General features: G+C 39.8%; 2 protein-coding genes and 1 long non-coding RNA gene across 4 annotated transcripts in view; all 3 read right to left on the reverse strand.

Moving 5' to 3' along the window:
• Positions 1 to 2,178: 2,178 nt before the first annotated feature.
• LOC139916585 (protein FAM3C) lies at positions 2,179 to 4,191 on the reverse strand. 2 transcript variants are annotated; one of them, XM_071905509.2, is made up of 9 exons: positions 4,014 to 4,191; positions 3,817 to 3,863; positions 3,691 to 3,720; positions 3,333 to 3,456; positions 3,178 to 3,236; positions 2,959 to 3,009; positions 2,775 to 2,859; positions 2,560 to 2,686; positions 2,179 to 2,420 (listed from the first exon to the last, which is right to left on the reverse strand). In XM_071905509.2, exons 3-9 carry the CDS (start codon positions 3,716 to 3,718, stop codon positions 2,334 to 2,336), a joined length of 561 nt encoding a protein of 186 aa, XP_071761610.2. In that variant the 5' UTR covers positions 3,719 to 3,720; positions 3,817 to 3,863; positions 4,014 to 4,191; the 3' UTR covers positions 2,179 to 2,333. The 2 variants fall into 2 exon arrangements, with proteins under 2 accessions (XP_071761610.2, XP_071761609.2); XM_071905508.2 differs by having other exon boundaries at positions 3,817 to 3,924.
• A 3,042-nt stretch (positions 4,192 to 7,233) lies between these two features.
• On the reverse strand, positions 7,234 to 10,779 carry LOC144539327 (uncharacterized). The gene is made up of 4 exons (XR_013504862.1): positions 10,591 to 10,779; positions 9,191 to 9,297; positions 8,981 to 9,092; positions 7,234 to 8,804 (listed from the first exon to the last, which is right to left on the reverse strand). It is a non-coding gene; the product is annotated as an uncharacterized LOC144539327 (long non-coding RNA).
• A 1,772-nt stretch (positions 10,780 to 12,551) lies between these two features.
• Positions 12,552 to 27,157, reverse strand: part of cfap20dc (CFAP20 domain containing) — a 29,576-nt gene continuing 14,970 nt past the window's right edge. The window contains exons 13-17 of the mRNA XM_071905518.1: positions 26,010 to 26,384; positions 24,071 to 24,310; positions 20,170 to 20,231; positions 14,132 to 14,226; positions 12,552 to 12,670 (exon numbers count right to left, since the gene is read on the reverse strand). Coding sequence (XP_071761619.1) covers positions 12,552 to 12,670; positions 14,132 to 14,226; positions 20,170 to 20,231; positions 24,071 to 24,310; positions 26,010 to 26,384 — 891 coding nt within the window. The remainder of the gene's footprint in view (positions 12,671 to 14,131; positions 14,227 to 20,169; positions 20,232 to 24,070; positions 24,311 to 26,009; positions 26,385 to 27,157) is intronic.

A 27,157-nucleotide genomic window follows, 5' to 3' on the forward strand; every position in this document is an offset into this window, starting at 1 on the left:
GGTTGAAAATGCTGGAGATTATGATCTCTCTGTCAGCAAAAGACAATGGCATGAGAAACAGAATACAGTTATCTCTGACCTCACAGGCACCAGTAACTTATCCCCAAGAATGTGCTTGCTCAAACTATTACAATGTGTGTGATATAAATATGTCACAACAACAATATTTATATGGATGTTTGGTGAATTCAATAAAACAAAATTGCATGTTACATGATTGCACTCCAAAAATGTTTACAGAAACCTCCGGTCAACAATGCAGTTCTGTGCAAACGGCGGCAACACAAAGCCGTATTATGATGCTGAGAGACAAATGAAGGGTCAGCTCTAGTTCCATATCTCCAGTGAAGCGAGTGCCCACACTGGTGAAGTGGAGGGCTGCCACCTCATTAATGACAAAATAAAAAAATAAAAAAACACTGTTTGGTTCCTGCTGAATAACTAATTTGGTGGAATCTGTGGAGAGTGAATAGTCCTGACTAGAATTATTCCTTTGCTGAATACAGACTGAACTGATAAAAAAAATCAGCGAGCAACATTTCAAGCCTGAGGCAGAATTCAATGTGTCCAATCATAACACAAAAGTATAAGAAAACAGCAGCATATCTGAGCATCTATTCAAAAAATATCATAGTAAGAGTGTTAAATTTGTTCTGCATGTGCATTTGAACAATCCTGTAGTACTGTAGGGAAGCTTAGAGATTCTACTACTGACTCTTTGTGATAGTAATACAAGTCTAATATATCTCTACAAAAAAATATCCAATATTCAAATAAAATTATGTTTAAATAAGGGTATGGTGAACAGTCAGACTGAGGGGAGAGTGTAATGTAGATGAACCATTTTGATGACAACTCTGCTGGCTGCTCTTTGGATAATGAGGTGAGATTCCTGCTGATTAGCTAATCTCACAGAGTGGATATTGTGTGGAGAGGAATTAATAGGACATGACAGGATAAACACTCTCTGGGGCACGCTCTCCAGTGATGGCTAGGCTTTTTCATGGATAAAGACTTACGTTCGGTTACAACATTCACTGTCTTTGGGAAAAAACGAAGAAAAGTAAAGAAACAGTAAAGGAAAACCTAATACCACAGAGATACTGAGGTAAAATAAAAGTTTCAGTATGATAAAAACTGCACAAATAATATATCAGTTACTGACAGATAACCCCAGGTCATGATTTAAGATGTACCATGCTATTGCTTTTTCATTATCAGCAGTTTTTAAACTTTCTCAAGCACATGATGTCTCCCAAAAAAAGAGGCCAGCAATGTGATTTACATGCATGTCTCATAGTAAATGGCCAAAGTAAATGGAGAAGAAAACAACAACAACAATCTTACCTTCTTTCCATGGGTGACTCCCATGTCCTGAGCCTGAGTCTAGATCCGTTTCCACACAGAAACTTCCTGGACTGGGAGTGTATGGAGTTTCAACAGTTTGGAGGTTACTCACTCACTCATTCAGTTATCTCTCTCTCTCTCCCTCTCTCTCTCTCTCTCTCTCTCCCAACAGCCAAGAATGCCAGAGAGCGGTCTGTGCTGCCTTGAACCAATGATGATGCTCCCCTGCTCTAGCACATGGCATCCGGATCTTGGAAAGCAGCAACCAACTGCAAGACAAACCCTCAACAACAGGCCAAAAGAGCTGAAAGAAACCTTAGTGTACAGCTAGAGTAAGGTGAAGAAGGAGGGTCTGCATAGGAAAGGCAATGATGGTAAGTGATGTGAGAAGAAAAGGGGCGGAGAGAGTCGGAAGGAGAAAGAGAGAAAAGAGTGTGAAGATCATAAGAAAAGCATTACAACTTGGCCAACTGTTCTTGAGTGACAACTGGATAAAAGGTCTCCCCTCAGGACAAATGAGGCTAATTGAGCCCAAATGGGACAGTAGGTCGGCATACAGACAGCAGGTTAGGCTTCCGCTCACACTGGGTCTCCATCCTCGACCAACTGGGACAGATCTGCTGGAAACCGCAAGTACCCACACACACCACTGTCAGTGTGTCAAATATTACACTAGTAATAAAACAGTAGAGTAGTTGAAAACCTTTTAGACCAAGTTGCTGTGTAGCATCTCAGTCAACAGCAAGCCTATACAATTACCTTCATTTAAGTGCACCAGCCGCAATATTTTTTGTTTGTTTTGCATTGTTTAATATATTAACACATCACACAGATTATATAAAACACAATGACTGTCAACATTTTTAGAGGCCCAAACAGGCCGTTCACAAAAGAAAAAAAAAAAAAAAAAGAAAAAAAAAAAGAAGTGTCTCTCATATTCTCCAGGTCATCATGAATGTCCTTTCCAGTACATGTATGTCCATCAGTTAGGATTTCCTGGGAAAACAGCCGCCCACCTCCACCATCTCTGGCCATGCTCCGTAAACGTTGTTTTTTTCATCATTAACAGCTCGCTGACAGGTGAACAAGGAATAGGATATTGGTTTGCAGCTTCAGCTTATCACGCTTTTATACTTTTAGCATGTTTCAAAATAGCTGTTCTGAGCTGACCCAAATAGAGCGAACATGATAGCGGCGAACAGGATGACTAACCTTTTCAAAGGAGCTTTCCTTCCCCGTCCAAGCTCCTCCAGCAAACACCCAGTTGTCTCTGTACTTTACAGACTTGATCAAGGTGCTTCCCATTCCGACAAATATCTCCCTCATTTCATCTGTCATTCTGAGAAGTAGTGAAGGATTCAGGTTAAGAGCCTCATAGTGTGATGTGAAATAATTTTAGCTGCTGAATCACTGAGTTAGGGACTTACTTTTTAGTCACATCATCAAATGACGCCACCAAAACAATCATTCCAGGCTTAATTGCCTTCAGATATGCCAGGATGTCCTCTGGGTCTTTTGCAAAAGAATATAGAACAAAAATTATCATCATTTAAAGATTTATATAAACTTTGAGTTAGAAAAAAAAAAGAAAAAACTGACAGTGATTCTTACTTCCATCTTTCATATTAAGATAGCCAAACTTGTCAATCACTCCATTTTCACCTGAGATAAAGAAAAACAAAACTATTAACAGTCTCTTGCAATGATGTTTTAAAGCCAATTCAATGCTTTTATGTGTTTCATATTTCATTGTATAATCACACAGTATATGCTTTGCCAGATATGTGTTTCCCAGTGTATTGGGGAGATATCAGAAAGCATTTTACTCACCATTCACCAGCACCATGTTCAGTCCTGATCCCACAGTATTCAACACATTGCTCATGATGCTGTTGAGATAACAATCAAGGTTATATTCCTATATCTTCACAGCAGATAATGCCTTCAGTGACTACACTGTATCACAAATGCTCATCAATACATACATTTTACCATCAAAGCAGATCGTCGGCCCGACAATATCAGCCGCTCCACTTGTGATATGGAAAGCAAAGTGGTCCTGCGGACAGGGCCTGGAGAGGTTGCATTTTGCCACGGTTTTAGGTGTAGCTGAAAATGCAGAATACAGTGAGATGGTAGTTCTGAAATCACAGTAAAGTAACAAAACCACAGTCTCACAGGAGGACTGTAGATGGCAGTATGTACAGTGAATGTGGTATAAAGTCATGTGTGTCTTAAAGATGACAGTCTATCATAATTTTAATCAAAACATAACTTCAAAATGTCTAATATCTTGCAAGAAACTAATTAACTTGTGTAATTCTGTTAAGATTTTCCACTCACTTGTTTTGACTGCTATTGGCTTTGGCATTCCTAAAATAAAGGAAGGGTATATTAGGGTGGCAATATTATCAGGAAGAGGCAAATAAATTAATGAAGGAAAAGAGGTAGTTCAAGAAACAATCTCACCAATAATATGTCTTGCTCTCTGATGTATCTCATGTATTTTGGAAGGACTGATGGAGATTCCCCACATTACCAGGAGGACAACAATTACAGGAACAAGGTACAAAACATCTATCAACCACAACAAGTAGACAAAACATGTTAATTTTAAAGTCCATACAATCCAAATGACCTGTTTGATATACAAAGCATAATCTCACCTCGCCGTCTCATGTCTGCAACCAATCAGAGAACTCTGATTTTCCCCAAAAAATAAGAGTTGAAATACTTGAAATGTACTTGAAGTATTCCCTGTCAACGCATAATACTGTAGACACAGCAGAGGTTTGGTGCCATTTCATCGACTAACAGATTTCCTCAGAATTCCTGTGATCATGCTCTGTGGGATCCTCAAAAGATAAGCCAACACTCCTCCTTGTGCTAAATGGAAACCAGGATGTAGCATTACTTACACACCCACCATGAACTGGACGATCAGGTTTCTCCCCTTCACAATGTCACACATAGGAAGGTGTCGACCACTGTAACGGATACGGTTTGGACCGAACAATGCAGTTTAAATAGAATTCGCTTAGCCTCTGGTGTGCAAACAAGAATCTAAACCCTGCTGTTGTAGCGGTAAGGGCACAGAGGGGGAAAACTACAATATGAGCCTCATATTTCAAACTGGATGAATAAATGAAAAGGGGATTATACGAGCATTGTGTCATTTATCTGTGTTTTCTATTTGTATGTAAATTTTAATAAATCCCATATGATGTGCAGAGAAAATGCTACAGATTGTGCAAGAAAAACCCCTCAAAGGAGCTTATGCACACATATTAATCATTAAATCCAAAATCAAAATGACAAACAAAAACACAACTGAATCTGATGAGAAACTAAATGGCAACAAAACTCAGTTAACACTTTAGATTAGGGAACACATATTAAATATTAACTATGGGTTTTCCCTCAATAATTTAATAATTTCCCTCAATATGTGATACTAGTACCTCATAAGCCCCATACTGAGCGAAGCATACTAAGACAACTTCCTTACTGACTGCTATAAACAGTAATAAGGAGGCTATTAACAGGCTATACTTTAGAATAAGGTGCTAATAAGTGGTTTGTAATGACTAATAATGAACCAATACACTACTTTTTTGTATTTTTTTTATTTAACCTTTATTTAACCAGGAAGTCCCTTGAGATTAAAATGTCTTTTTCAAGGGAGACCTGGCCAAGATAGCATACCATTACAAGGTTACAAAAATAAAAAAAAATGGAGCATGTTAAAAACAGACAAGGGACAACAGATACATAATACAAAATCCAGTTTAGGAATAGCAATTGCACTACTAATAGGCATGTTAATAAACAACTTATTAATAGTTAATATGTGTCCCCTAAGCTTAAGTGTTACCCAAAACTCAACAAGGAGGAAAATGTGTAGGACAAAAAGAAAATGGCAGGGAAATTTGCAGGCCAGTTTGTGGGCTAGGATGATTTTGTCTAGATGCAAACAATTAAGTTCAGACATTAAAAATGTGCCTGACAGGTCAGGGAATACTGTTGCATATGGCTGAGTCATCCGTGATGTTTGTCAGCAGGGTGGGTGGCGTAGTGAGTAGGGAGCCTGTCCTTGAAGCGGAGGATTAAAGTTCAAGCCCCTGTGTCAGCGAACATCCGCCCTGCTGAAGTGTCCTTGAACAAGACACTGAATCTCTATCAGCTCCAAGGTGCCGCTCTGCAGCTGGCCCTGCGCTCCGAGCTGCCTGGAGGGCTGCAAGGAAAAACAGAGAGCTTCCCTACAGGGGTTAATAAACTATAGCTCAAGTTCAAGTTCAAGTTTATTTGTCATATACACAGCACACACAGGTATAAACAGTATGCTGGGTCCGCTCAGTGTAAAAAGAATGGTAACAATGAAAATAATAGCAACATATATTCATGTACATATATAAGATAAACAAAGAGAATTAAAATAAAATAAGAAACAATTAAAAATAGAAAAACATGTTAGGAGGAAAGAAATAAAAAAGCATAAGAACATAATACTGTAGTACAAAGTGACATAAAGTGTCAGTGTTGTTGTGTCCCATTATTACATATTATTACAGAGATAAAATGCAATCATCCATGGAACAGGGTTCCCGCAGGCCTTGAAAATCCTTGAATGTTTGGAGATTTGAGAAAAACAAAATAAGGCATTAAAAGTTTTTGAAAAATTAATGGATGGCCCTGAAAGTGCTCTCCGGACCTGTTTGTCCTAGCATGAGCACTTCACATCCTGAGGAGATGCCTATGATGGACACTGAATAAGCTACAGCAGCAGTTTTAATATGAGCAATTAAAAAATGCGAAATGCCTCTGATATCTAACTTTGACCAATGTCATGTCTTACCCCCAAACAGACCAATGCTGAGCCCTTGAATTTCACAAAAAAAGACCATGAAATTTATTGAAAAGCCCTTGAATTCGATGTTCATGTGGGAACGCTGATGAAAATCTCAAGTCACAACAGGCATATTCATATAGCCTCATAGCCTCACTAACGAGGACCACAGAGAACATTCTCAGAATTTCCTCGAGTAATGAACATAACAGAATTTAAAAAAGTATTTGAAAGTTTGTTGAATATTTAAGTTAGTGGAGTTAGATGAGTGTTGCTGTACCAAGAGAAATGTTTACGTATCTAAACCCTGGGATCGGAACGGGAAAAGAGGTCAGATCAGAAAAGGGGTCGGGGTGGATATTTGCCGCTAGTTCACTGTATTATGGGTAATTTTTACAATGCCTACTTGGTGAAACCCCACAGTCGATAGTTAGCCCCAGAAAACAGCATGACACCCAACCATTTTCAATTGGAGAAAAATGTGATTAATAGAGCATTACATTTTGAGTGAATTTAGGGCTGAGGAAACGTAGTGTTGAGGGAATACTGGGCTGAAGGAACATGGAGAGGGTCCTGCAGAAACTGCAGGAATGCAGTCTTTTGCTTTCACGTACATCAATATATTCATATATCAATATATTAGGATTAGCAGTTTAGTAGTCACTGTGCCCCCTGACTCTCTGATAGGCCTGTGTATTAAAATATTGTTGTGTTCTGTACTATGTTGGGGAATTTACAAGACTGTGACATATCAAGGGTTTTGCATTGAGGCAGCCGATATTCATGGCATATTAACTAATGAGGAATAAGTTTATAACATGGTGCAGTACTTGACAGGACCAGCAGAGGGTCTTTGTGCACTGTAGCTACTGATCCAGAGGGAACACAACAGGGCGTCATAGGACTGGATCACATTATGTAGGAAACCAAATATCCACTGATATTTATTCAAATAAAATCAATCCAGCCATGAGTTTCATTTTTGTAACAACAAACAAACCAGGAGAGAGAAAGAGCAAATGACGAAGGTCATGAGCTGGATGAATACTATTTAATAACCAACATGAATATTACTTAAATGTACACCATAATATAAAACGATACACAGTAGTCAAGATCATTAACAGTGGCAATGCAAACCCAATTCTGTCAAGATAATTAAACCGAGAAGGAACTGATGACAACAGACTGATTCCACTGCTCATTTTTCTTGATCATACATACAATAATTAGATATAAACCACAGTGGAATAATGAATTCTCATTAATGATTGCCCAACACTGGCATCATGTAACACTGATGTTCACATAATGATGTTCACTCATTACTCCCAAGCAGGTGGCGTTTTGCTGTTTCTGACCGGGGGCTATCTTCTTCTGTGGTGCATGATGCAGCTGTCAAAAATAGAATGAGGCTGCTGTAACATCACTCCGTCTAGGGGCCCATTAGGAAGTTTGTGGACATTGAACTCCACAGCAAATTTATGTTAAGTGGGTTAATGTTAGCATGAAACGCAAAATACATTTCAAAGGGAAGGAGCTAACTGGCAGCCAGTTGCAAACCAAGTGGGTCTATTTTTAACTGAAAGTCAATTAGGATGTTTGAAACATCTAAAAAGTCAAATAACCATGTGATGGTTTGCGGCAACTGATAATGTAATAGCTGTCAGATAATGTTCTAACTAAAATGTAATAAAATGTCCCTCTAAATGGGCCGGAAATGTAAAGAAGCCTATTAATGTAATAGAGTGCCAGATAATGTAATAACATCTATAGACTGACATTGTTGTAATTTAAAAATGTTGCATCCTTTATAATGCAATAACTGCCATTTCACATAATTATCAGGGAAAGAATATTACAATATCAGGCTTTGTTACATTTTCGACCGCTTTAGAGGGACATTTAACCACATTTTAAAAAGTTATATTATCTGGCAGTTATTAGTTGCTACAGGCTTATTTGATTTGCCCATACTTTCATCATGTTTTGATTGTCTGGTGGGCGATGACCAAAAAAAAATACCAGTCACATCTTTTAAGTTAAAGCCCCAATCCATATTTGTAGTTTGGGTCTGCTCTGTTAAATCACTGTCGCTTCACTACTGGCAAGCTCTTCAGGTTTTGATTTGTTCTCTTTTTATTGGATTCAAGATATATTCTCAGTCTCATATTGATCGACAGAGCTTTTGATACAAGAGCTGAAAGCATGGGGCAGCTAAACATGAGTTTAAGCTGCGTTTTGAGGCTGTATAAAGTTGGTAAAAGCAGATCTGTATTATAAGTCATGATGAGTTATGAAAGTTTACAAAAACTATGCATATCCTATCTATATATCTATAAGGGTAAATGGCCGAGCGAACCTTGGACTGGGGCTTTAATGAATATGGGTCCCACACTACATTATGTAACCTACCAATTTCAGCGTTAATACAGATCAAGCTAAACTGCAACATTTCACATCAAACAAAGAGATAACACACTGACTAAAACTCAATCCGGATGACAAATGCAAATCCAGAAACACAAACCACACAATTCATGAGCAATAACCTCCTTTTCAGGCAATCCAAGAGCAGCAGCCCAGTCTGTGAGATTTATTCCAAAAGATCCTGTCAGAAGGAAAGATAAAGTTACAATAACGACATATGATGTGATCAACAAAGATACAGCTAGCTTCTCCCTGCAGAGAAGTATGGAGTAAAATGTTTTCAGTTACTGTTACTGAATGTAAAATAGTTTGTGGGATGGACTGGAGCTACAGTCAGGACAGCCTCTGTGCACTGACCTCATCTGACTCCTCTCCCACTACGCCGGGCCCCCTGTCATTGTCTTCCTCTGTCACTGCCGAGCCCTGATCCTCCAGCCGCCTCAGCAACGAGTATCTGTATGTGGCCTCACTGGAATAAAGTCATGTGACAGACCAGGGTAATGTGCATCTACTGTACGAACACTTTGAAATAATTGTGTTAAAAGCTCATTAATAAAATTTGCTTACTTGACTGGGAAGCAGTATTTTCTGATGATCAGTACAGCGGCAACTATCGCTGACAAAGTAACAAAGATCACAGATGCAATGATCCCGGGATGCAGCCTTAGCCCAACCTATAATGATAGATGAATCTAATAAGATCTAATATTGGGGCAGTTAAACAGCCCATAAACCTAAGAGCTCAGTTCATGATGTGTGGCTCTGATAAAAAGGAAATATGGGCAGGAGATAGGAGAGTTGAACAGCGGCATTATGGATCACACTGCTGATAATACCACGCAAACGCTCAACAGCAGGGCTAGGAAAATAAAATATATCTTTGAAAACCAATGATCACAAAAATGAATTTCTGTATCGCTGTATTTGAAGTAAGGGTTAGGCATTGGATCTTGAGTGAGGTTAGGATTAGAGTGAGAGATACATCAATAATCACCTTTTTGAAGTGAAAGTCATGATTAATTCTACTTTTGGAGATTGGCCAGAAAGTAACAATCCAACAGGGGGAATTAATCACAAAGTATTTGAGGTCGTAGCAATAAAAGACAAAGAAGCAGCGATGAAATATGATTGTAGTCAAACAGATTTTATCACTATACTTGCTGTGACTCATTCAGATTATTGTGCCTTTGATTAAATTGCCTGCATACTTATCTGAAAATGAAGGAAAAAAACAAACAAAAAACTTTGGAAATAAAGTCACAGCAAGTATCAATCGAAGTGTATGCTCCCAAGTGCAGATTGAGTAAGCTCCCCTTCATAGAGTGTTTACAGGGTGAATGAAGAAAACTTATTTGGGGCCATTTTGAGCATAAATTTCTCATAGATGTGATTTTTGTTACTTTTTTGGCCTGCATATAGGCTATTCCTTATAGGGGAAAAAAGAAGAAAAAAAACTCTGACAAATAAATTACTACATTGTGAGGTGACAAACTTTGATAGAGACTCAAGTGCATAAAACTATATATAGTCTTTAAACTTAACACCTAATATCTTAATGTTTGTTTCATAGAGAACTGCTTCTGAACCAAGTATACTTTTACTGCAAAGTGCATCAGTCTGGATTTAATCACAACACAAGTAGCATCAGTGTATGTGCTTCCAAGAGTTAAATAACACTAACTCCATCAGGTAGGATACATAAGTTTTACTGACACAAATGCCAACCAAAAATCCTGACAAACGTACAGTAGCCTGATGCAATTAGATATACAATTGTATTTCTGTGAATCTAAGAAATGGGAAAAAATGAAAAGCAATTTTGATATCATAGCCATCCAGATCATATTGATCACGTGTTGTTGTTTTTTATTTGTACATTCAAGATGTTTATTTCTGCAGATGACTGACAATAGCAGTCATTTAGCAGGCCTGTACTTAGCCTATAACCACACATGACTTTAATTTACCTGTTGAGTTGACATCCTTGTGAACTTAACAGCCAAGTTAACCTAATCTCATCGTCCGGCAATAGCGTCCACTGCTTCTATAAAATGTCACAACAAAGTCACACCTTGATAGGCGAATAATTAAACTATTTGATAACTGTGTTTTCTGCCTAGGTTTAGTACCGCGACAAGCCAAAAGCCATGGTTGTTTACTTCCTGGTTGCTCTCACCTGTGGCTGCGCTGCTCCGCCCACTGCGTTGAAAAAAAACACAAAAAAACATGTTGACGTTGCTTTTGATTGCATGGCCTTTCATCGGAATATCCAGTGAAGGACATTAATATTTAAAACCACAACGATTGATTTATTATAACCACTTGGGATGGGAATGCCAGCCTATGTAAGAGAAGATAATACTGTATATAGCCTACCAACGACCCAAATCGTGTTAAAGAAAAAATAGTTTACATTTTGTAACGTTTATGAATTAAGCATCTTCACTTATTATATTTTTTAAACGTTTGTTCTATGATGTATGTCCCCTCTTACTGGATTGTAAGTTCCAATGAACATTGGGCTCATATAGGCCTATTTTATCCAATATATTTATCAGGGGAATTCCAGTTGGTTGCCACATCATTAATGATTGAGAACAGGTGGTTTTAACTTTTATAATAATAAAATGTCATGAATCTTCATCATATTCTCTAATTAATGCAATCGCTGTACATGTGATGTTGATGGAACATAAGCACAAAGGGTGTTTAGGTATGAAAGAGGGGGATGTAGGGTGATAGTTTGGTACATATGAGAACCATCTTGAGGTTTTTTCCACTGCTGGTTTTATTTACAGAGAAGACCTCGGTTATAACCAGTTAGTTTTGAGGGCTCGTCCATGAAAACATTTAGTGCAACGAGGGCTAATGTATATTTTGTTACCCCTGATGACCTTGAGAACGCCCATGAAAGAGTATTCTTCTGATATATAATCTGATAGGGCTTCTGCTGTTCCTTGCCTGGGCAGCAGAGGTGATGCTATGAGCTGCTGTGTTTGGTATACTGTACTTTGCTTTAGTATACTAGAAAATATTGTGAAATGAGGCATAGGCTATATCTGAGCTCTAGAAGACATCATTTATTTATGCATATCAAAAACAAACAAGGGAAATAGCATCCATTAAGTCGTTGTCCATTATTACAATATGCTGCAATCTGAGCATGTTAGTGATAAAGATTTCCCAAGGACTTCAAAAATATGGCAAAACATAGTGCCACACATACAGGCAGGGCCCTTGTGTAGTGATGGCAGCCATAGGTTTGTGCATGTGTTTGTGTGTGTATGTGTGTGTGTGTGTATGATAGCAAATATATGCTCAGTTTCCTCACTTTTCAACTTTAATCAAAAACCAAGTACACTAAAAGACAAGAAATCAGAACTACAGTAATTTAAATATAACTGCAATGTTCATACAGTGTATACATCAATATGTACACAACACATACAGTGCAAAATGTTACATTTAACGGCTGTTACAATGTTATAGATTATGTTAAATAAACAGAACAAAATAACATACATTTTTATAACAAGCCAAAATAAAATGACAAATTGCAGAAAACCTCTTTCTAAAAGGGAATTTCACACATTTTTTTTTGAAGGCCTTCATATATATAACTAATCAAGACTCATAGAAGGAATTTTTACCATCAACAATGTAAGTGCAACTGAATGGGCAACAAACCCATTTCTCGCAGGAATGCAAGAAAAACTAAATGGAATGGCTTGCATATGATTTGAGAGAAGAAATGTTTTTATTCTCTACTGCCTTACACCGGCATTACCAATGGCAACAGAAAGCCGCTGCTAGCTGTGAAAGGGGTCTTCATCAGTGATCAATAAGATAGGCTTCCAACAATCTTGAACCCATTCACTCAATGTCAATGGCTTCTGATTTATTAATTTTGATTCTCATAAGCTTTGAGTCAGGCTAGTTCATAGTACTTCCCAGTCTGTGGATCAAAGTAGCAGTTCAGACAAGGATCATAGAGCAGATTCAAATACTCCTCCTCATTCTCCTCTTCATGCACTGACACATCCCCTCCTGTAAAAAGCAGGGAAATCATTCACAGGCAAAATGCAACACCTACAAGCAAGTGCTCCAAACATAGACAGCAGTGTAACAACAATTTGAATCAATGAAATCTGTAAAGGATAGAAGATAGTAGAAAGTAGAAAGTAGCTGAGCCCGGCCACAGATCTGTACTCTGTGATCTCTGTGAACTATTTGTGGAATGAAATGAGAAGCTTTGAGGGTGTTGTGACCTTCAGACCCTGGTGGTTTTTTAAACTTTTCTGCCGCTTCCATTTTTTCTCTCATCAATCAAGACCTGAGACACCCAGACACACCACCACATTATGAAGCGGTAAAAAGCTTCCCCTATGGTAATCTCACTACTTTAAAGCACAAGAATTTAGCTGTTAAATTGACAGGCAGTTAAATGCTAAAAAGGTTATGGAATGCTCCAGGAGGAACATTTTATCTAATCAGAACTTCAACGACGATAATGAAAACTAATTATGAGACACAATGTGTAAGAGGTTTGAAAATGATGTTGTAAACTGAAAAGGTTTCATCAATTAACCTTGTCGGTGTGTCTAGGGGGTACAGACCTGTAATGAGCCTGTCTCTTCTGACCTATGGAGTTATGTGGAGGACAGAGAGCTTCACTCTCATGGGGTTTTTACCTTTAATTAGATACAGTTTTACAGGCTTACCCACCATACTGTGTGCAATCTTTGTGGGAAGCTTAACATTTCCGCCTCGGTACCCTTTGACACCAGTGAATGTTTCTATTAGTGCAATGTGATACAGCTGATGTACGTATTCTATGCATATGTGCAATTTGGTGGGCTGCGTCTTAAAGCTGCAATAAGATAAACTTTCTGACCACTACAGGGCGACAGAAACCGCAACACGTTTGTAAATAACACACAGCAAAGCCACTGCACTAAGGAAACCTACAAAGGACATATGGAAGGATAAATGCTAATAGCTAAGCTAAGTCTCGACGATTACCAGTGGCGCTTTGCCAGATTTTCCTCCCACTGAAGGTTACATAATCCCACAATGACAAGTGAAGAGGTGGGTGGCAAGTTTACTAGTTCAACAAGTTTTTCGCTCGCTTCATCAATTCCGTCATTATGAGAGTTTTTTTCAGGAATGGGAGGGGGGTGAGCGCTGCTTTTAAACAGCGAGGGAGGTGCCAAGCTACTGAAAAGCTACTGAACGGGCCGGAGGAGCTTCGTTCCGGAGCAAAATTTGACAACAAGCTTTAGAAAAGAGGTGAAAACAGCAACACAGCTGGCCCGCGTGTGTTGATATTGTGTTATATCATTGTGTCTCACTGAAATCTCCACATAGCACACTAGTTTCAGGATTGGTTATAAGGTCTGATATCGCTTATTGCAGGTTTAAGTGTGGTATTGGATAGTTTGCTGTCTCCCTGACTCTAACGGGAATGAAGGGTTAGCTGGAGGCAAAAAGAGCAAAATTAGGGGTTACCTCTGATTAGATCTTTGTGATGGTGCCATGTGCTGCCTGACCTCCTCCGCTGGCTGGGAGGGATAATGGGAGGGCTGAGCACATCCATCCACTCCCTGGGGAAAAGACAGCAGGAGAATACAGTCATGACAACACCACCGTCACCATTACACTCACCATCCTAACGGCTGTAGGTAGCGTATCAAATTACCGCTACATGGCGACTAAACAAATCAACTCCCCGCCAAAAGCCAAGCCCATCCAAGCTTCCACTGTCCTTGAGCCACTCGTTCTCCTGCACACTCACTGTCCCGGCCTCACAGGCTTGGCTGGAGGATCATTTATTAGATTCTGACACAAGCTGTGACTTCCAAGTGTCCACATTCTGGCCCTGGGTAGGGGGGCTCAACCTTGCCCGTGGCTGTGAGAGTGTGTGGGTTCAGGGTTCCGTAACACTGTGTAATGATACAGCATCTCTTCTCCGCAGGACTTCCTCTCTCTCTAAATGAGTTTACCCTCCCTGTCTGAGAACTGCACAGGCTCCCTCTGTGCATCAATCTTTTTCCAGTACACCAGTTTCAGTCCAAATAAACAATTCTATTTCAGTATGGAGGGACAGATCAGAGCAAGAGAAAGAAGTGTGGTAAACACTGGGTGAAAAATTATTACTTTGCAGCACTGTACACAGCCATGTGTTAAGTAGAATTCATATACATTTTGTGCTATATTTCAAATGTGCAATTATCCACTTATGCAATTTGCCTCTGGACAAAATGTGTCATGAGAGCAGATCATTGCATGCTTATGAGGAACCATACTCTTCCTCTGTAGATTAAATTGCTATAGGGCAATTTAATTGTAAGTCGCTTTGGGCAAAAGCGCCTGCTAATGACCTAATGTAATATAATGTAATGTAATTGATCGTCTCAGACTGGTCTCTCTCTCCATCAACAACCAACATACCAAACTTTTTGCTTCTCTTAGGTGCTGCAATAATTGATACTGTCACTCTGTCTGAAACTGTTAAGTACATCCACTAACCTAACAATATGTACAGTACAAAATACCAATATGCTACAAACACTTTCAACAAATTACAATCAAACCCTACCAAAGCCCAAACACCAGTGTGTATGTGTGTGTGTATGAGAGAGAGAGAGAGAGAGAGAGCTCTAACTTTCTGGCTGAAATGCAAAGTCTGAACTTTTTTCAAACTTATATCAACCCAACTTCTGTCTTAACTCTTAATCTTAATCAAGAAGAAGATGAAGAAGAAGAAGAAGAAGAAGAAGAAGAAGAAGAAGAAGAAGAAGAAGAAGATACCCATGGGGTTTAAGATTTTATTCTTCTTGATTAATCCAAATGGATCATTTCTGTAACATTTTTAACAAGAGGCAAATAGTGGGCTGATATCAGCAAAGTGATATATCAGTCTAGCCCTATGTGACAGTGCAATGATGATGACATCAGTAATTTGATTTTACTGTCTGTTATTTCAGTATTTACTTTATTTCTATTGAGTTTCTTTTATATTGTTGTTCCTTTTGTTTTGTGAAGCACTTTGTAAGACCGGTTTTGAAAGGTGCTATATAAATAAAGATTTACTTACTAACGTACTTTTAAAGTTTTCAAAGCACTTTCATTAAACACAAAACAACACTGAAACATGTAACATAAAAGTAAGATAAAAGTGAATAATGAGTACAAATAACTCTAAAAAAGTAAATATTAATCATGCCTCTAAAAGTGTGTCAACCCATGCTCCTCATACAAAGACCCAATCACCTTTAATCTTCAATGTAGAATTTGAAATGACCAGCAGGGCATTGCAGTTCATAGGTGGTTCAAAGAGCTATAACAAGCACACAGAAGAAACCACTAAAATATTATTCTCGAAATGATAGGCAAACCGTGTAAAGCTAAATGCTAAAATCTGGGTGCTTACTGCTATGGTCTTGTCTCTTGGTGGGGATCAAAAGCATTGCTCCACATTTTAAACAAGCTGGAGACATGAAAGAGCGGCCAATAGTAGCTCCAAGACTAGCAGAATTGTCTGTACTCAAAGGTCAACACAGTTATCTCAGCAATAGTTTGAAATAATGACAAGAAAAGGAAAAATGCTACTTTTTCAACTGAATAGCCTATACATGTACATAAATATACTCTCACCTATACATAAATTAATTCCCATCAAAATCTCAAAATGTGGCAAAAACAATAGTTACAAATACACCAAATTCATATTTTATCAGATCTTTTCAGATGTTTTCAATTTTGAACCTCATTTAAAAATAGATCAGAAAATTCTCTGTTTTCTAGCTTCATGTCTTTTAGAGATACATTATCGCTACTGAGGCAAAACTCTGGTATTTTCCACATCATTTTTTTTGTTTGTTTTGAACAGAACCATGTACCCCACTCTCAACTCCCCTTTGACTCCATGGTGGGCAGGAACATAGTACAATTTTAATGGAAGCTATTTTCGAGGACAACGGTCTCTGCTACAGCACCTCGAGGGGCCCCAGAGTGTTGAGTGGGACTTGGTGAGACAGATTGAATTGTTAGATTTTAAAGTCGTTATATTCCTGATATAGCAGAACCCGTGATGAAAGGAATTAATTAGTTTGATTTAACTTGACACCGAGCGAGGTGTACTATGTTTCTGCACAGTAGTGAATTATATTGGAGTCAAATATCTCCCAACAAAATTCTATCTAGGCAACTCTTTTGTTACTACCCTGGCAGTTGCATTTATGTTCGAAATAGACTCTTTTTGTTCTGAAACAGTAAAATTGCCACTCAAGGTCTCTATGACAGCCTGTTCTGGGGATTCACATCTGGTATGCCAGCCAGAGGCAGACACAAATATCACACACAAAGAAACATGTTAAAAGAGTTAGAAAAGCACTGCCAACCTGAAGCACATCAACAGCAGCATTTTAGCTGTCAAGAAAACTGTAGCACTCCAAACAACAGGGGAGCCTTGCAGTGGTGCTAGGACGCTCAAGAACACCATGATAGAATTCACTTTAAGGGTGTCTCAGAATGCACTGCATAAAAGAAAAGGCTTGAAAAAAACACTACAAATCCAGTGCAGCTGCTCTTCAATATGTAAATCAAGGGTTGCTTCTAAGTCTAATTTCTGTAGTGCAGCTGCGACTGCTGTAGTGCTGTGAGGCAGGCCAGGGGGTGGAAAGTCTGTGAGCTTGCTGTCAATAGTAATATTCATTTCAGTGGACAGTCAATCAAAAAGCACAACCCCGCTGAATATTTAAAGAACAGGCCAGAAGTTTAAGACATTTAAGAGCTGAAATATGACTTAAAAACAGGGAAACTGTAGGCTTTCCCCTACAGTTATTACTGTGCGAAGAATTACATTTTCAATCAGTTTAAAACAAAAACAACACTTAACAAAACATTTAAAGACATGGGAATCTACACATGTTCACACCAGGCTGCCTTGCTTTTCATCAATAAATCAAAAATGTTGGAGGAGATGACTGCATAATTGAAGTGGCGGAACTATGATGCAAGCCCTTTGTTTTCCTTTGTAACATGCCGCATCGCTGTGTATAGACAGAAAGAGATGGAGACGTGCAGAGAAAAGTCTCTGTGTTGGAAGCTGACTAGGATGCTGGGTCTTGCATTAGCAAGGGGGCGAACAGGAGGGGAGGAGGGGAGGATGACAGCCTCTCTAATGAGGGTCAGTCTCCAGAACCCTCCATGGAGAACCAGATCCAGCCAGACACTGGCATGCCTGGGCCATGACATGGAAACACAGAGCTTATAAACACAGCCTTAGCTCTTACCCAGAATCGAGTCACAAATTATCACTGTGCTTCAAATGGAAATGTGTGATCGGAAGTGTATAATAGTGTGTAGCTTATATGTGCTTTATCTAATTACAAGTACACTTACAAGCACCATCTGTTTAATGTTGTGTACAAACTAAACTGTAATATGCGCTGTATAATTCTACCTGGTCCTCTAAATCAACATATTAAGCCTTCCTCCATGAACTTAGGAGTCCTATTTGACCTGAGCCTTAACTTTTAGCAACACACTAAAAAGCTTTTGCAGTCATGTTTTTTTTTTTCATCTCAGGATCATTGCATAAAATAGATGTCTTAAATTCACAAAGGATTATACATACTTTTAATTCATCTCACCTTGACTACTGAAATGCCCTGTTTACCTACCTAATTGGAAAATTCCACCCTTGGATGGTCTTACACTGCTGTATATCATCAATCTGTGATGTCCAAGGAGTTGAATGAAACAAAAGTCCAAGGCACTCTTCTTTGAAATATTTAAAAAGCCTTTATTTCATGGGCTCATCTAGGGATTAAAAACACTTACAAAACGCGTTTCGGCATTGGCCTTCATCAGGGAGCTCCAAACAAGTTACATGAGTTATTTTGTGATGAAGTTTTGTAATTTACCCTTTTGTTGTACCCACTTTCTCTCAGTCTGCCTCATCTACTTCTACATCAGCCAGTGGTTATGTTTCCCAGAATGTCTTTTAACAACCCAGAGAACGGGAATGAAAATTGTTCCATTCAGCTGTCTGTTGTACACGACTTCTTGCTCTTCCAGTAATGCCAGTTATATTCATCAATGTGCTTTTACTTGTTTACTTAAGAAGTTATTGAAGGTGGAAAAATGAAGATCCAACAAATATACAATATAAACATCATCTACGTTTGGTTCATTATCCACGAGAATAAGAAAAAAACACCACCAAACATCAAAATGGACCCACGATTGCAAGGTACATCGCCAGAGGCTGTTTTTTTAGCAGTGTTAAAGTGTTTTAGGTTGGATGTTTCCGTTTCCAAAAACCTATGTTCAAGGCCTATGTTCAAAATTCTGCAGCAAGGCTTTTAACCAAAACTAAGAGAAGAGACCATATCTCCCCCATTTTAGCATCTCTTCACTGGTTGCCTGTCTGTTTTAGAACTGTATTAATTAATTTCAAGGCTTTGCATGACCTGGCCCCTAGTTATCTCTTTGAACTTTTGATCCCTTATGAGCCTGCGGCCCTGCACACAGCCTGAGATCCTCAAGCAAGGCCATTTGGGCTGTTCCTGCATCCAGGCTAAATACTAAAGGTGACTGGGCTTTTGCCGTCGGGGCTCCTTGACTTTGGAATAACTTGTCTGAGGAGCTCAGCCTGGCAGAGTCTGAATCATCTTTTAAATTACTTCTCAAAACTTTATTTTTTTGTAAGGCCTTTCTATAATCTTTGGCCTGCTTAGAGGTTGAAATGGTCTTTATATAAAGCAGAGGTCGTGCTAAAACTTTTGCTGGATCAAGTAGCTAGTACAAAACTGTTTGAAAACAAAAGTAGGCCTATCCTAAAGATGAAACAGAAAGGCCTTGTACAACAGGCTGCCAGTTCAAAAGGGCTGTTCTCTCTCAATTCTCCCTCACTCCCAACTTCCCCAGTCTCTAAAGCACAGGAATAAGTGAAAAAGTATTTGTTTTTTCAAAATGACAACAACAGTTAAGGGAAAAGGAAACTAACTGGCACACACTTATTCATAAATGTGTGCTCGCCTGTAGGTAATAGGAGGGAGATAAGCACCAGTCCACACAGCTATCTGACAGCTGACATTTAGTCTTAATACTGCAGTCAGTGATTACCATCTGATTATGAATTTCAGGGTGGCTTTCACAGATATGTAGCCAAATACAACTACAGGCTAAAAAAGGACATTTTGACAGGTCATATATCTGGTACATCTGTATGGCTTGCCATTTTCTGAACTTTTATCATTGCTACTGGCCAAGAACTAGTTAATAACAACCTGGTACCCATAGCAATGAGGTTTTTGGAGAGAGTGTGCTGGATATTTTTAGATCCTCGCAATATTTATAGTCTGACTGAATAGACACAAATGTGTGGGATCACTAACTATAGCATATGTTTCTGCCCTATGACTATGGCTATAACTTGTGGTGTGTGGTGTGCTATCTTGCTTGTGGTGTATATTTTTTATTTCCTAGGTCTGGGCTCAGCAAAGTGTTCCTACTACAGGTGTATAACACATGCTTACCTGGGGTTTGAGTGCAGGAGGGGGTTCATTTCCTTCTGATAGTGGTGACCCTGATTAGTTGGCTGGATCAATAAAATAGGGTACAATTAGTGATGTAGAATACTATGGGAACAGGTGTTAAAATGTCTTTGTATACTCATGACTTAAGTACTTAAAAGGAATATACCAAAAAAGTAATTGCATATGTTAGCAGTTATCACAAGGAGTTTGTAATAGTAATATAAATACTGCTACTGCTAATATAATAATTAACTTTATTATATAGCACTTTTCTAAAAAACAGAGTTTACAACGTACTTTAATCAGAGCACAAGAGAAACAAAGCACAATACACAGAGAGAACAGAGAACACAGGGCAACAAAACATGATTAAAAAGAACAACAATTATTTAAATGCACATTTAAAAGAAGACAGTTCGCTGCCCGAGGATCTTAGGCAGCGTTCTGGCTCATATAGGGTTAAAAGGGCTGAAATTTACCTAGGTGCCAGACCAAGTCATACTTTAAAAGTGATCAGTAAAATTTTGAAAGTGAGTGAGAGGTAACCAACGTAGGGAAGCAAGGATTGTTGTAAGGTGGTCTACATTTTCTACATGTTAAAACCTGCATTCTGTATGAGCTGGAAGTGTGAGAGGGTCTTTTAACTGAGGCAGGAATAGAGGGAGTTGCACTAATCTAGACGAGAGAAAGTTGGATGACCTTCTCCAGGTCAGTAGAAGATAATTATGGCTTAATTTTGGATACATATTCTCAGCTGAAATAAACAGCACTGCATTACCCTCTTCATCTGCTTGTCAAAGCTCGGGTTGCTGTCAAAATTCACCCCGAGATTTCTGGCCACTGCCTTCACATTTGAAGAAAGGCTACCTAGTTTATTTTGGATTATTATAGTGGAGCTAGGGGGACCAAAAATAAATATTTCTGATTTATTGTCATTGAGTTGTAAAAAAAAAAAAAAAAAGAGACAACCAAGTCTTAGTATCTGCGAGTTCGGGTTGCTAGCTTTAAGGGGCAGGTATATCTGAGAATAATCGGCATAACAGTGAAAAAATACATTATGTTTATGGTTAATGTGACCAAGTGGGAGCATGTACAAGGATAATAAGATGGGACCTAAACTTGAACCCTGCAGGTAAAATGAACTGAGGATGATGATGAGTTACCTATGGTGACAGAGAAAGTTCTATTGGCGAGGTAGGAGTAATACTAAACCACTACCTCAGTCTCAGATGGTCAATTAATGTTGCATGATCAAAGGCAGTGCTTAAGTCTAAAATAATTAGAATTGCATGATCACCTGTATCTGCTGCTAATAGAAGGTCATTAGTTACTTTGAGCAGAGCAGTCTCTGTGCTGTGAAGTGCTCCAAATCCTGATTGAAATTTCTCAAAAATGTTGCTGTGGTTCATCAGCTGTTCATCGGAGTTGTAACAACTCTAAAACATTTGAAAGAAATGGCAGTTTTGAAATAGGCCTGTACTTATTAAGGATCATGGGATCTAGGCTGGGGTATAGGTGGCATGGGATTGTCTAAGGTGATCCTACAAGGTAACGCTGATGTGGTGAGATGATAGTGGGAAAAATAAGTGACCTTTAACCGAATGACCAGAGTAAGGGGAAGTTACCTTGTGGGGGCAAGGACTGTCTCAGTTAATCATGTGAAGCTGGCAACAAAGGAGGGCAAAATCCATGTTTGCAGAGAGCAAACCTTGCAACCTAAACTCGACCAAACCTCGCGATGTAACCCTGATGTCTCCTACAATAGAGCTCCCAAGGACGAGGGTCCTCCCAGTAAGCGGAGTGCATGCTGCAGATCTGGCACACCCTCCTCTGGGAATGATGATCCAAATGGCTGGCGCTAGCAGTAGGGCCAGCAGCGGTAGAGGCAGCAGCAGGGGCCACAACATCAGAGGTGCTAGTAGCAGCAGGGGCAGCAAAGGAAGAGGCATCTGGACTGGGAGCATCAACAGCAGCAGTGGCAGCAGCATGGACAGCAACAGGGCATGGATCAACCCCAGCGTGGGCGCAGTTAGTCCTCCTGTAGGAGAGTCCCCAACATAGGCATCCAGGGGCCAGAAACGGTTTGTCAGTTCCAGTGAAGGAGGACCAGCATCAGACATAGTGAACCGTCGGCTCACTATTCTCTTCCGAGCCACCTCGGTCCAGTTAGTGTGAGGGAGGGGGTGAAGCATGAGATCTGAGCTTCAACATGTTTCAGGGGAGGCTGTTTTTGCCAGCTGACAGGAGATGTACCGCCTCAGAGGATGGTCTGGGTGTCTGCACTGGCAAAGCTCCGCACCTCCGCCACCCAGGAGCTTCTTCAGAGTATTCAGCTGCCGCTGGAGAGTCGCCACTTGACCAGGGAGCTCATATTTTTTCTTGCAGTCAACTCATGGCAGTGGAGGAGTGACTCAGTCTTTAGCTCCTTCTTACTGTAATAGCTGGAGACTGGAAAATCTCCTTCCACTGTGAGCTAGGCAGCGCAGAAGAATCCATACAGGAGAAGCAGCTAAATAGCCACTGTAATAGCCACTGTGAATCTCTGTCATGACAGAGTAAACACGGCGGAAGATGACAATATTATTATAGTTAGGTAGCTTAGTCTGTGTGGTTAGCAGCAGAACAGGCAGCAGAAGGGGCAGTGGAGCAGGGTTCACAACACAGACACAGGGTGATGAGAATATAATGTCCCCTAGTAGAAAACCATGAGTCTATAGAGATTTACAGACAGTACCTGTGGCCAAGTATGGATATTTGTGAACTTAAGCACCTCCTTTCCAAAGCCGAAGTGAACAAAGTGAACAAATGTTCCAGTGAACAAAGACATCATGTCATGTCATCAAATGATAATTTGGGGAACTGCTACTTTGAGTTTCCTTGGCTCTCTTGTTTTTGGCTTTGGGAGATACTTGTTAGATCATTTTTAAAGGATCAAAGATCGCCAAAACCACATTACATTTGTGACAAGATCCTTGAAACTAGCTTTGTTTTATGGTTGATTTTCTTTGTTTTTTACTTTATGGTAAAGCATAATAAACATTTCCTTAATATGCTGATGGTGGTGCTGTTGCCACATATATTTAGAAATCTGAAGCACAGCAACTATCAGGTTCTAACTACAGCACTACAAGGTGAACAGGGAGACAGCCTGTTTGATCAAGTCCCATTGACACCTTGTACTATCCTTGTGGAAAACTGCACATAAGGCCTCAAGGTGCATGTTATCGGTGGCCACATCATTGCTTCTTCATAAAAGGGAGCATGAAATGATAATCCCTGTGATGCGCTCTGCTTGAGTCTCAGTGTATTAACAGATTACCTGTATGAACAGAGAAGGTAAGAGCCCTATAGCTAGAGCATCTATAATGATTGTATTCACTGGAGAGCCTACTGAGGGCCTAGTAGGGCCAGGCAGGGCAATGTTCTCTCTTCATAAGTGCAATGCACTTATGCTAATGGACCACAGATCTAAATGACCTTCAATAGCCAGAAGCAAACTACACCATCTTTGTATTTTAAAAAGACCTCTGGGGATAATTTCAAGTGACCTAAATAATTTTGAGTCACGGGGGGACCAAGGATATAGTGCCAGTGTACTTCTAAAAGCTGTAATAGGCCAATTAATGTGTTCCTATCTTCATTATCTTTCTAATGCAGAGAATACACTAGAGAAAGAGGTGCATTACCACTTCATGGTGACATAAGTTGGGTGCTTGAAATGGAAATTAGCAAGAGTGTGGATGAACCAGGGTCACACAAATTATCTGAGAGGGGAGATAGAAAGCAGGACAACCCTCTAAAATTGGCAGCAGATGGTAGAGGATATCTGCATCGGTGTTAGTGAAGACTAAACATTAAAACATCAGTTAAGAGTAGCAATTAAGAGTATAATGGTACAGACCATGGGGATGTGGGTCCAGGTAGAGGTGTCATCACTGTTCATACTGATGCTGACATTACACTGGTGGATCTGAGATACACTAAGGCCCGAGGCTCCACATTCATCTTCCTCCTGCTCCCGCTTTAGACTGGCCAGCATTCGTAGCTCCTCATCATCATCCCCCTGCATTTGTAGACTGCTAAGCAGGTGCAAGTCACAACTGCTGGAATCAACAAGCTTCTGTCTCTTGTCTTCATTTTCCTTTAAAACCAACAATAATAAAACAGATTATTTACTTGGAAGCATTCCAAATTATCCTGGAAGTGTAAACTTTAATTTAGTCAGTCACTCAGAAAATTAATCCATGAAGTTGATACAAAGTTTTGTGCATTCAAGGAAGCAGTGTAAGTCTTAAAAACAGCAGGCTGTGGTCCCATACAGAGCTCAAGGCAGGGCTGGACATAGGCCATTGGCTTGACTCTCTGAGGAAATGTTTTAACAGTGCAGCTATTGATTTAGGAGAGCACGATGGTAACTTGTTTTGTCTGACAAGAGGTGCAGGGCAGCCTGGTGTTGAGAATCAATGGCAGTCGATAAGACAGGGCTGCGGGGAGGAAAACAAACACCTTGTCATATTTCTCTGACAACCTTTCAATCACAGCTTTCACTGCATGCTCCCTGGTAGAGCACAGGTCAGCAGACAGGAGCTGCACTGACGAAGGAATGCTGGGATATGTTTCAGCAGGGAGAGGTGAATGGTGTGAGTGTGGGAAGCAACAGCCTAGTGACAGATCTCCCATGTGGCCTTGTGATTCCTCCACTTCACTGTTTTCTGATCCTGGATTCCCTCAACAGGAGCAAGGGTCCACCTCAAGCTGAGACACACCATGCTGTGAAATCCTCCTTAGCACAGCATGACAAACCATTTCCAAGTCCTCTTTAGCTGTCTAAATCAGTGATGCATCACACATTAATATGAGCAAGGAGAGACAGCCAGACAGGACATGTCATACCATCAGAGGCTGAGCACAAGGTTGAGCGTTAACAAGCTCCTCCATCCCCCACCCGGCCTCCTAAACCCACTCTGCACCTATCAACATTTGAATTAGAAGATTCAAGCCAAGCCCAACCACAGAAGACATCGGCATGCACTGACACTGTCATATCTATCCTCTGTCAAACAGGGACCTTTCTTCCAGCTTCAGCTTCCAGCTTCTTTTATTTTTGTATCAAACTTAATCAAAGTGCCATTCCTTTGGCCAAGGTGAGTGGAGAGATTTGCTGCAGAGGTTCTTACTTTTTCCTTGACCTGCCTGAACATTTGGTCACACATTCAATTCACAGCTTTGTTCTTTATACAGTATCATGTGGTGAGGAAGCAAGGGAATTAATAGCCGACAGGATATTTAATCCATTTCATCTTTTGTAAAAGGGAGCATGCTTGACCAAGGTTTCTAAAGACTGGAAGATTACATCTTTCCATTAGGAGATAAAAGTCAAGGAAAACAGTCATACGAAGTACTTGTGACGTTAACACCCTTCTTTGACACTTTTTGGATATGTGCTTGCTCCTTTTTTCCTCAATGCTGATACTAGATTTTAAAATAAAAAGCATAAGCCACAAAATCAACTTGCCATTGCACATGCGGACAATATTTGTGAGGAAGACAAGCATGTTTGTTGAACACAATAAGATTTTATCCACAACAGCAATTGCCTCTTGTGGCATTCTTGCATCAAATGTGGTTGCTCAATCAATCTCACCAGGCATCCTAGAGTGAAGGTAATTAGGAGTGATGGCCACTTGATGGCCATTATCCAGCAACTGATGTGGTGGAACCTGAAAATGACAAGGTCAGGAAACCTCTTCTCTCAAAATGTTGTACCTCTGTCTCATAAACCTGTAAAGACATAGCACTGTGGGTGAAGATGGTGATCTGAATTGTAATGCAAGCAATACCTTGTGTTGTCTGGAGTCTTCCAGGGTAACTTCTTGCAGGAATCTCCTACAAAATGGTGCACTGCTGTCCTCGTCCAGAGCCTGGCTCGCTACCCCTGGTCCACATGAGCCAAACTTGTGGCCCTGCCTGCTACCACTAGGTGAGAGGCAGCGTTTTGGGACCATCCCAGCTGGTTCAGCTCTCCTACTGGATGGGGAGTGAGGGTGCATGTTGGTGATGTTTGGGCTAAGCTCTTTGGCCGATGTTTGGTCTGTGGTATGAGACCCAGGTTGGACTTTCAGATGCACATCCAGAGCTGGATCAGGAGATCTGGGAGAAGCAGGGCTGGAGTCAACACTAGCTCTCTGATGGGGGAACTGGGTGTAGATCTTATCCTGGAAGAAATACGGGGACTGTGAGTGAACACAGATCATTGTAAAATGAAGCTTGCAACAGGGATGTCACTGTAAAAATGAGGATTAGTCATGACCTAAGTTATTACACAATACAGTAGACTATTTCCCATGACATATATTGTGAATGTTGTGTCTTTGATAAGTCGGCGACTTTAATGTTGGATTGCAATTTGTCTGTTTTACAGTGTTCTGCCCTTCAGACTGATGTGTGTTTTAAGGAACATGCACACCAAAGACCAAGCCAAACTTCAGCACATAATGAAGACAGCAAGAAGAGTCATTGGGATTGTTCAGGTGTTGGTAGCTCAGCTTTAACCTTATCCTAACCTTATCCCCGAATAAGGCTAATCAGATCCTCTATAACTCTGCTCTTTTCCACCTTGAATTCAAAGCAAGCAGACAGCCGAGGGGCAGAATCATGCAGTGCAAAATCAAAACAACAAGGTAGAGGAAATCATTTGTTCCCTCACCAATCAGGTTACGTAACACACAGCACATATTTTGTTTCTTCTGTGCACCATATTGAGACTTGTTAATAATGTCAATAATTGATAATGTTATTACGATCAATAATTAATCAATTGATTGATTAAATCATCTAGCTGGACAAATATATTTCAAATGTGTCTTTATTTATAAATACTACGTTCAATTGAATTCAGAAGTTCAAACTTAAAACACTAGATACCCACTAGATACGCACTTTCCAGTTCTCCATGAGATTTAAGGATCATGACTGTGGAATAGTTACA

Source organism: Centroberyx gerrardi, chromosome 5 (assembly GCF_048128805.1).
Source record: "Centroberyx gerrardi isolate f3 chromosome 5, fCenGer3.hap1.cur.20231027, whole genome shotgun sequence".
Taxonomy (NCBI): Eukaryota; Metazoa; Chordata; class Actinopteri; order Beryciformes; family Berycidae; genus Centroberyx; species Centroberyx gerrardi.

What these genes read in the sequence shown, in the direction of transcription:
- LOC139916585 (XM_071905508.2), bottom strand. An exon ending in ATCTGCTTTGATGGTAAAAT is followed by an intron (nt 3,237 to 3,332) that starts GTATGTATTGAT and finishes TTATCTCAACAG; the next exon opens with CATCATGAGCAATGTGTTGA. An exon ending in TCTTAATATGAAAGATGGAA is followed by an intron (nt 2,860 to 2,958) that starts GTAAGAATCACT and finishes CTTTTGCAAAAG; the next exon opens with ACCCAGAGGACATCCTGGCA.